The sequence below is a fragment of the Anser anser genome (assembly GCF_964211835.1).
Source record: "Anser anser genome assembly, chromosome: 2".
NCBI lineage: Eukaryota > Metazoa > Chordata > Aves > Anseriformes > Anatidae > Anser > Anser anser.
Genome location: NC_139721.1, coordinates 842,252 through 851,378, shown reverse-complemented (window position 1 = coordinate 851,378; position 9,127 = coordinate 842,252). Strand labels below are relative to the sequence as shown.

Below are 9,127 nucleotides of genomic sequence, written 5' to 3'. Positions count from 1 at the left end.
GGGCCGCGGTGCGTGGCGTGTGCTCCGCTGTCCCCTCCGCGGGGAGGGGGGGTTTATTTGGGGGGGTGGGGTGCGGGCGGGGGGGGGTCCGCCCGCTACGCCCGCAGGTACTCGTAGATCTGCTCGCTGTGGGGCAGCAGCCCCCAGGAGGCCAGCAGGCGGAGGACGGAGGCCGTCAGCTTCATGGTGAGGGTCTCCAGCCTGGGCGCGGGGGAGGCGTGGGGCGGCTGCTCACCCCATGGCCCCCCCCAGCCCGTGTCTTACCCCCCCCCACCCCCCCGACCACCCCCCCCTACCTGAGCGCCACCTCGAACTTGAGGCTCTCCCAGGCCACGCGGAGGCTGCGGACGGCGCGGAGGCCGCGGAGGCCGGGGGCGCGCTCCCCGCTGAGCCGGCCCCAGCTCCGCACGGCGCTGCGGGGGGCAGCACAGGGTGGGCGCGGGGACGGTGTTGGGGGGGGGAGTCCCCCACGTCCCCCTTGTCCCCGTCCCCCCCCCAAGTCCCCTCACCTCTTGGCCATGAGGAAGTAGCGGTCGACCGGGGCCCCCAGCGCCACGTTGATGCTGCGGACGGTGTTGATGTTGCGGAAGACGAGGAGCATGGGCCGGGGCAGGGCGCGCAGCACGCCCATGATGCGCTGGAAGTGGTGGGCGGCCATCTCCTGCATGTAGGCGGCCTCCTCCCGCGTCAGCACGTTGGCCAGGGCCAGCTGCCCCGCGTGCAGCGGGCGCTGCATCAGGATCTCGCAGAAGAGGAAGTAATCTGGGGGGGGGGTGGGGTGGGTGGGGGGCGGGGTGGGCGCGGCACCCCGGGGTGGGATTACGGCACCCAAGGGTTGGATTGAGGCATCCGAGAGTGGGATTATGGCACGCAAAGGGGGGATTATGGCACCCAAAGGGGGGATTATGGCACCCAAGGGTTGGATTGAGGCATCCGAGAGTGGGATTACGGCACCCAAAGCAGGGGGGAGAGGATTGAGGCACCCAAGGATGAGATTGAGGCACCCAACGGGAGGAGATTATGGCACCCAAGGGTGGGATTGAGGCACTCAAAGGGGGGGGGGGATTACAGTGCCCCAGGGAGCTGCAGCACCCTAGCGCGATGCTGCAGCACCCTGAGGGGCACAGGGCAGGAAGATGGGGTTGGGGGGGCTGAGGATGGGGCTGCAGCACCCCGAGGACCACAGGGCAGGGGGACAGGGCTGTGGCACCCGAGGGATGGGATTATGGCACCAAAGGTTGGGATTACAGCACCCAGAATTGGGATTATGACACTAAAGGGGTGGGATTGTGGCACCCAAGGTTGGGATTATGGCACTAAAGGGTGGGATTATGGCACCCTAGGGATGAGATTACAGCACCCAAAATTGGGATTATGGCACTAAAAGGTGGGACTACTGCACCAAAGGGGTGGGATTATGGCACTAAAAGGTGGGATTACTGCACCAAAGGGGTGGGATTACGGCACCAAAGGGGTGGGATTACGGCACCGTGGGGACGGCCCCGGGGACGCCTCACCCTTGACGCCCAGCTCGGCCGAGCGGCTCCTCATGGCGGCGTCATCGCGCAGCACGATGGCTCGCCACAGCTGGCACAGCGCGCTGCGGTCCCTGCGCGGCCCCGGCAGCGTCACCGGCACCGCGCGGCCCCGGCACCGCATGTCCCCGGCCCCGCGCCCCCCGGCCCCGCGCCCCCCGGCCCCGCGCCCCCCGGCCTCACCTCTCGCTGAGGAACTCGTAGAGGCCGTGGTCCAGCAGCACGAGCTGCGCCTTGCCGTCGGGGCCGCGCCGCACCAGCACTGCGGGACCGGGGCGGGATGTCCCCGTGGCCCCGCGTCCCCATTGCCCTGTGTCCCCTGTCCCTGCATCCTCGTGTCCCCATATCCATGTGTTCCAATGGCCCCATGTCCCCGCGTCCCCAAATCCTCGTGTCCCTGCGTCCCCATGTCCCCATGTCCCTGCATCCTCATGTCTGCACACCCCCGTGTCCCCGTGTCCCCCTATCCTTGTGTCCCCCTGTCCCTGCATCCCCCTGTCCCCATATCCCCGTGTTCCTATGTCCTCATGTCCCTGCATCCCCACGCCCCCATGTCCCCGTATCCCCCACGTCCCTCCATCCCCATGTCCCCAAGACCTCATGTCCCTGCGTCCCCGTGTCCCCATGTCCCCATGTCCGTGTCCCTCCACCCCCGTGTCCCCACATCCCCGTGTCCCTGCATTCCCGTGTCTGTGTCCCCACGTCCTCATGCCTGCACATCCCCATGTCCCCATGTCCCCCTTTCCCTGCAGCTGTCTTTGTCCCTGTGTCCCCATGTCCCTGCATCCCCCGTCCCCATATCCTTGTGTTCCTATGTCCCCATGTCCCTGCGTCCCCGTGTCCCTATGTCCCCATGTCCCCCTGTCCCCATGTCCCTCTATCCCCGTGTCCCCACATCCCCATGTCCCCAAGTCCCTGCGTCCCCACATCCCGAAGTCCCTGTGTCTCCGTGTCCCTCTGTCCCTCTGTCCCCACATCCTCGTGTCCGCACTGCCCTGTGTCCTCATGTCCCTATATCCATGTCCCTATGTCCTCAAATCTCTGTGACCCCTGTCCCCACGTCCCCCCGTCCCCCTGTCCCCCCGTCCCCGTGTCCCCCCGTCCCCCGTCCCCGTGTCCCCCCGTCCCGGTACCGTTCCCCGGGTGCGGGTCGGCGTGGATGAAGCCGGTGTAGAAGATCTGCTCGGCGAACACGCGGATCAGTTTGTCGGCGGCCTGCGGGGAGGCAGCTCGGTCCCCCCGTGTCCCCGTCCCCGTCCCCCCCCCCGCTGTCCCCCATTGTCCCCCGTGTCCCCCCCCTGCCCCCCCCCCGACTCACGTCCTGCAGCCCCAGGCCCTGCCGCCGGATGCCCTCCACGTTGGTGATCTTGCAGCCCTCGCAGTAATCGGCCGTCAGCACCCGCTGGGGACACCGCGGGGACACGGGGGGGACACACACGGGGGGGGGACACACGGTGTCAGCCCATGGCGGGGCTCGGGGGCACCGCGCTGTCCCCAGGGCTGGGTCACCCCCAGTCCCTGCTCTGCCCCGTGCCCGCCCACCCCGCAGCCCCTGTCCCCATTGTCCCTGTCCCCTGGTCCCCGTTGTCCCCACTGTCCCCTGGCCCCCATCATACCCGGAGTCCCTGTCCCCTGCCCCAAGTCCCTGTCCCCTGCTTCCACCCCCCCATCCCCTGTCCCCCTGTCCCCACGGCCCCTGCAGCCCCCGTCCCCCGCTCCCCGTCACCCCCTGCTCCCTGTCCCCTTTCCCTCGGTCCCCACCTGTCCCCATGCCCTGGTCCCACCGTCCCTGCAGCCCCTGTCCCCATCCCCGTTGTCCCCGTCCCCTGGTCCCAATTATCCCACTGTCCTTGTCCCCGTTGTCCCTATGCCCATCGTCCTGCTGTCCCCGGCCCCACTGTCCCACTATCCCTGTCCCCACTGTCCTGCTATCCCCACTGTCCCGCTGTCCCCATCCCCATTGTCCCTGTCCCCCTGTCCCCATTGTCCCTGTCGCACTGTCCCCATTGTCCCCCTGTCCCCATTGTCCCCCTGTCCCCATTGTCCCCCTGTCCCCACCTTGCTGCACTTGTCCCAGTGCACGCGCGGCACCACCACGTAGCTGAAGTCGCGCAGGTCGCGGGCGCAGCGCTCGGCGTTCCGCCCCTCGTTCTCGAAGTCCAGCTCCTGCGCCAGCGTCCCCTTCAGGTCCTGGGGACGGACGGGGTGGGGGGGTCGGTGAGCTGTCCCCGCGCGCGTCCCCCCCCAACGTCCCCGCTCACCGTGTCCCCCCCAGCGCCCCCAGTACCTCCAGCACCCAGCTGAAGCCGAAGCTGGGGTGCATGAACTCCACGATGCGCAGCAGCAGCTGCAGCGTCCGCATGTCGCCGTCGAAGCGGTCGCGGAGGTCGATGTACTGCACCTGGGGGGGGCTGGATGCGGCCCTGTGCCCCCCCACCCCCTCCCAAGCCCCCCCCCCCGGCCCCGGCCCCCACCTTGACGGCCACCGGCGTGCCGTCCTGCAGGGTGGCGCGGTGAACCTGCGCCAGGCTGGCGGCCGCCACCGGCTCGTAGTCGAACTCCTGGAAGAGGCCGGCCGCCGTCGTCTGGAAGTCCTCCAGGAAGAGCTCGTCCACCTGCAGGCACGGGGGGGACACGGGGGGGGGACAACACGGGGCGGGGGGCAGCAACCCCTCGGTGCCTGCGCTGAGCTCTGTCCCCACCCAGCGGCTGTGGTGTCCCCGTGATGGAGACCTCGGTGTCCCCATGCTCGTGGTGTCCCCACGCTCGTGGTGTCCCCGTGCCTGAAAGCACCATGTCCCCACCCCCGTGGCAGTGCCGTCCCCATGGTGTCCCCATGTCCGTGGTGTCCCCGTGCCCAAGACCACCACGTCCCCACCCCCATGGCAGTGCCGTCCCCATGGTGTCCCCGTGTCTGTGGTGTCCCCGTGCCCGTGGCTGTGGTGTCCCCATGATCAGGACCGTGGTGTCCCCATGATGGAGACCTTGATGTCCCCATGCCCGTGGTGTCCCTGTGCCCGTGGTGCCCCCGTGCCTGTGCCCACCACGTCCCCACCCCCGTGGCAGTGCCAGCCCCATGGTGTCCCCGTGTCTGTGGTGTCCCTGTCCCCGCGGCAGTGGTGTCCCCATACCCGTGGTGCCCCTCTGACCGTGGCCGTGCCATCCCCACGCCCTGATGTCCCCATGCCAGCCCCACCGTCCCCCTCTGGCACCCCCATGCCCAGGACGTGCCACCCCACGCACAGCACCGCAGCGTCCCCACGATGGGGACCACGGGGCCGTGAGGTCCCCACACGGGTGGTGGCAGCGTCCCCACGCTCCGGGGGTCCCCTCGCAGCGTCCCCACGGCCGGGACCACCCCGTCCCTGTCCCCACCGGCCCCTCACCTCGCGGTGGCCGCGCTGTAGGGCGCGGTCCTCCAGCACGCGCAGGGTGGCGATGTACTCGGGGGGCAGGAGGTGGTTGAAGGAGCAGAGCCCCTGCCCCAGCTTGATGTACAGCCCCCCGTTGCGCAGCGCCCCCCGCAGCAGCCGCTCGGCCGCGCGCTGGTGGCACCGCGACATCCCCGCCTGGAAGGCCGGGGAGCCCTGCGGCCGCGGGGGGCGGGGGTTGGTGTCACCAGTGGCCCCATCCCCATCTCTGTCCCGTCCCACCCCATCCCATCCCCATCCCCATCCCCATCCCCTCCCATCCCATCCCCATCCCATCCCCATCCCATCCCATCCCCATCCCCTCCCATCCCATCCCCCTCCCATCCCATCCCCATCCCATCCCCATCCCATCCCCATCCCATCCCCATCCCATCCCCATCCCCTCCCCATCCCATCCCCATCCCATCCCATCCCCATCCCCTCCCATCCCATCCCCCTCCCATCCCATCCCCATCCCATCCCCATCCCATCCCCATCCCATCCCCATCCCATCCCCATCCCCTCCCCATCCCATCCCCATCCCCTCCCATCCCATCCCCATCCCATCCCCCTCCCATCCCATCCCCATCCCATCCCCATCCCATCCCCATCCCATCCCCATCCCATCCCCATCCCATCCCCATCCCCTCCCCATCCCATCCCCATCCCATCCCATCCCCATCCCCATCCCCTCCCCATCCCCTCCCCCTCCCATCCCATCCCCATCCCATCCCCATCCCATCCCCATCCCATCCCCATCCCATCCCCATCCCCTCCCATCCCATCCCCATCCCATCCCCATCCCCATCCCATCCCCATCCCCATCCCATCCCCATCCCATCCCCATCCCCATCCCCATCCCCTCCCCATCCCATCCCCCTCCCATCCCATCCCCATCCCATCCCCATCCCATCCCCATCCCATCCCCATCCCATCCCCATCCCATCCCCATCCCCATCCCCATCCCCATCCCATCCCCATCCCATCCCATCCCCATCCCCATCCCATCCCCATCCCATCCCCATCCCATCCCATCCCCATCCCATCCCCATCCCCATCCCCATCCCATCCCCATCCCATCCCCATCCCATCCCCATCCCCATCCCATCCCCATCCCATCCCCATCCCCATCCCATCCCCATCCCATCCCCATCCCATCCCCATCCCATCCCCATCCCATCCCCATCCCATCCCCATCCCCATCCCATCCCCATCCCATCCCCATCCCATCCCCATCCCCATCCCATCCCCATCCCAATCCCATCCCCATCCCATCCCCATCCCATCCCCATCCCATCCCCATCCCATCCCCATCCCATCCCCATCCCATCCCCATCCCATCCCCATCCCCATCCCATCCCCATCCCATCCCATCCCATCCCCATCCCCATCCCATCCCCATCCCAATCCCATCCCCATCCCATCCCCATCCCATCCCCATCCCATCCCCATCCCAATCCCACCCCATCCCCATCCCATCCCCATCCCCATCCCATCCCCACCCCAATCCCACCCCCCCAGCCCCTCCCCACCTCCTCCACCCCCCGCAGCACCACGTTCGCCGTCCACCAATAATCCACGGAGATTTCCATGCCGACCGCCAGCGACCTGGGGGACAAACCGGGGAAGTTTTTTTTTTCTGGGGGGGTGTCCCGCCCTTCCCGCCCCCGTGCCCCCACCTGCCGAAGCGTCCCACGCCGTCCAGCAGCAGGCGCAGGCGGCGGCGCTGGGGGGGCTCAGCCCGCAGGTAGCAGCCGGCGCCCAGGGGCAGCGCCAGCCCCAGCCCCAGCAGCAGCGGCCGCAGCAGCGCCCGGCGACGTCTGGGGGGGGGGGAGCAGTGTCAGGGCCCCCCCACCCCCAGCACCGGGACCCCCACCCCCGGCACCGGGATTCCCCCGGTACCGGGGCCCGGCCCCCCCCCCCCCCAGCCCCCAGCTCTCACCGTGGGGCCGCGGTGGCTCCGTGCCCGCAGGGACGCGCCGGGGGGGGCTGGGGGGGGGCCCGGCCCCCAAGTAGTGCCGGGGGGGGCCGGCAGCAGAACTGCACCTGGGGGGGGGAAAGGGATGGGGTTCGGGGGGGGCAGCATGGCTGGACCCACGGCTGGGACGATGCTGGACCTATAGGCGGCCCTATAGCTGGATCCACAGCTGGACCCACAGCTGGACCTATAGGCAGCCCCATAGCTGGACCTATAACCAGCCCTGTAGCCAGTCCTATAGCTAGACCTATAGACAGTCCTATAGTCAGTCCTATAGCCAGTCTTATAGCCAATCCCATAGATGGCCCTATAGTTGGAACCATAGGCAGCCCTATAGGCAGTCCTATAGCTGGACCTATACGCAGCCGTATAGCTGGACCTACAGCTGGACCTATAGTCAGTCCTATAGCCAGTCCCATAGCCAGCCCTATAGCTGGACCTATAGGCAGCCCCATAGCTGGACCTATAACCAGCCCTGTAGCCAGTCCTACAGCTAGACCTATAGACAGTCCTATAGTCAGTCCCATAGCCAGTCTTATAGCCAGTCCCATAGATAGCCCTATAGTTGGTCCCATAGGCAGCCCTATAGGCAGCCCTGTAACTGGACCCACAGCTGGACCTATGCTGGACCTATAGACAGCCCTATAGCCAGCCCTATAGCTGGACCCACAGCTGGACCTATAGCCAGCCCTATAGCCTGTCCTATAGCTGGACCTATAGGCAGCCCTACAGTCAGTCCTATAGCTAGACTTACAGCCAGTCCCATAGCCAGCCCTATAGGTGGGCCCACATCTGGACCTTTAACCAGCCCTACAGCCAGTCCTATAGCCAGACCTGTAGGCAGCCCTGCAGACCACCCTATAGCTGAACAAACAGCGGGAACCACGCCAGTCCTATAGCTGGGCCCACAGCCGGACCCATACCAGCTCTGTGGTGGGAGCCAAAGCTGGACCTATAGCCAGCCCTATAGCCAGCCCCATACCTGGACCCACAGCCAGCCCTATGCCAGCCCCATAACTGGACCCACAGCCAGCCCTATGCCAGCCCCATAGCTGGACCCACAGCCAGCCCTATAGCCAGCCCCATAGCTGGACCCACAGCCGGCCCCATAACTGGACCCACAGCCAGCCCCATAGCCAGCCCCATAGCTGGACCCACAGCCAGCCCCATAGCCAGCCCCATAACTGGACCCACAGCTGGCCCCACGCCTGACCCACAGCCAGCCCTATGCCAGCCCCACAGCCGGCCCCATAACCAGCCCCATGGGGCCCAGCCCCACACCCGCCGCCCCCCCATGCCCATGGGGACCCCCCCGGCCCGGCCCCCAGCAAGCCCCGCCCCCATCGGGCCCCGCCCCCAGCAAGCCCCATACCCGCGGGGGGGGGGCAGGGGCCGGGGCCGGGCCCTGGGCTCGGGGGGGGGGGCGGCCCCGGGGGGGGGTCCCGGAGAGGGGGGGGCCGGGGCCGGGGGGGCGGGGCCGGGGGGGGGACCCCGGGGGGGCCCCGGGGGGGGAGGGGCGGGGGGGGGAATTCCGTTGGGGGCGCTGCGGGGGGGGGCGCGGGGGGGTCCCGGGACGTCCCCAACGACCCCGGGGGGTCCCCGGGGGGGTTCCCCAAGGGGGGGTCCCCGGGGCGGGGGGAGGGGGAGGGGGCGGGGGGCGGGGCCTCGGGGGGGTCCCGGGGGGGGTTCCCCGGGGGGGGTCCCCGGGGGGGTCCCGGCGCGCGCTCACCGTCCGCCGCAGCCCCATGTCCGCTGCCACGCCCCGCCCCCCGCCGCGAGGCCCCGCCCCCCGCGCGCCCCCATTGGCCGGCCCCGCCGCCCGGCCCCGCCCACCCCCGCGCGCGGGCCGCGGGGAGGGGCGGGGCGGCCACGCCCCCCCCGCCGCGGGCTCGGCGCCGATTGGTCGGGGCGGGGAGGAGGGGGCGTGGCGCCGGGCCCCCTCCCGCGGCTCCCGCCGGGCGCGCCGATTGGCTGCGGGCGCGGATGGCCCGAGGGGGCGGGGCCGCGGGCACGTGGGGGCGCGGGTCACGTGTGGGGGCGGCGGGGGCGGGTCACGTGGGGGCGGCCCGAGCTGGGGGGGGGGAGGTCACGTGGGGCTGTGGGGGGGGGAATCCCCGGGGGGCGGGGCCGGGGCGGCCACGTGGGGAGGGGGCGGGGCCTCCAAGGGGACCCCCCCCCCCCCCTGCGGGGACCCCCCTCCGGCC

At 69.7% G+C, this 9,127-nt stretch overlaps 1 protein-coding gene across 1 annotated transcript; it reads right to left on the bottom strand.

The window, feature by feature from the left end:
* Nucleotides 1–5: 5 nt before the first annotated feature.
* On the bottom strand, nucleotides 6–8,704 carry ADCK5 (aarF domain containing kinase 5). Its single transcript, XM_083825556.1, has 15 exons — nucleotides 8,653–8,704; nucleotides 6,888–6,991; nucleotides 6,625–6,765; nucleotides 6,478–6,553; nucleotides 4,922–5,122; nucleotides 4,010–4,150; nucleotides 3,823–3,936; nucleotides 3,594–3,725; nucleotides 2,854–2,937; nucleotides 2,669–2,750; nucleotides 1,719–1,797; nucleotides 1,518–1,609; nucleotides 510–762; nucleotides 297–413; nucleotides 6–201 (listed from the first exon to the last, which is right to left on the bottom strand). The coding sequence occupies exons 1-15, from the start codon at nucleotides 8,668–8,670 to the stop codon at nucleotides 96–98; spliced, it is 1,740 nt and encodes a 579-aa protein (XP_083681682.1). The 5' UTR covers nucleotides 8,671–8,704; the 3' UTR covers nucleotides 6–95.
* Between the last annotated feature and the right edge of the window lie 423 nt (nucleotides 8,705–9,127).

Coding starts and splice junctions, on each gene's coding strand:
- ADCK5 (XM_083825556.1), bottom strand. Junction 3,937..4,009: donor GCACGCCGGTGGCCGTCAAG/GTGGGGGCCGGG, acceptor AGCCCCCCCCAG/GTGCAGTACATCGACCTCCG. Junction 763..1,517: donor GGCCGAGCTGGGCGTCAAGG/GTGAGGCGTCCC, acceptor CCCCCCCCCCAG/ATTACTTCCTCTTCTGCGAG.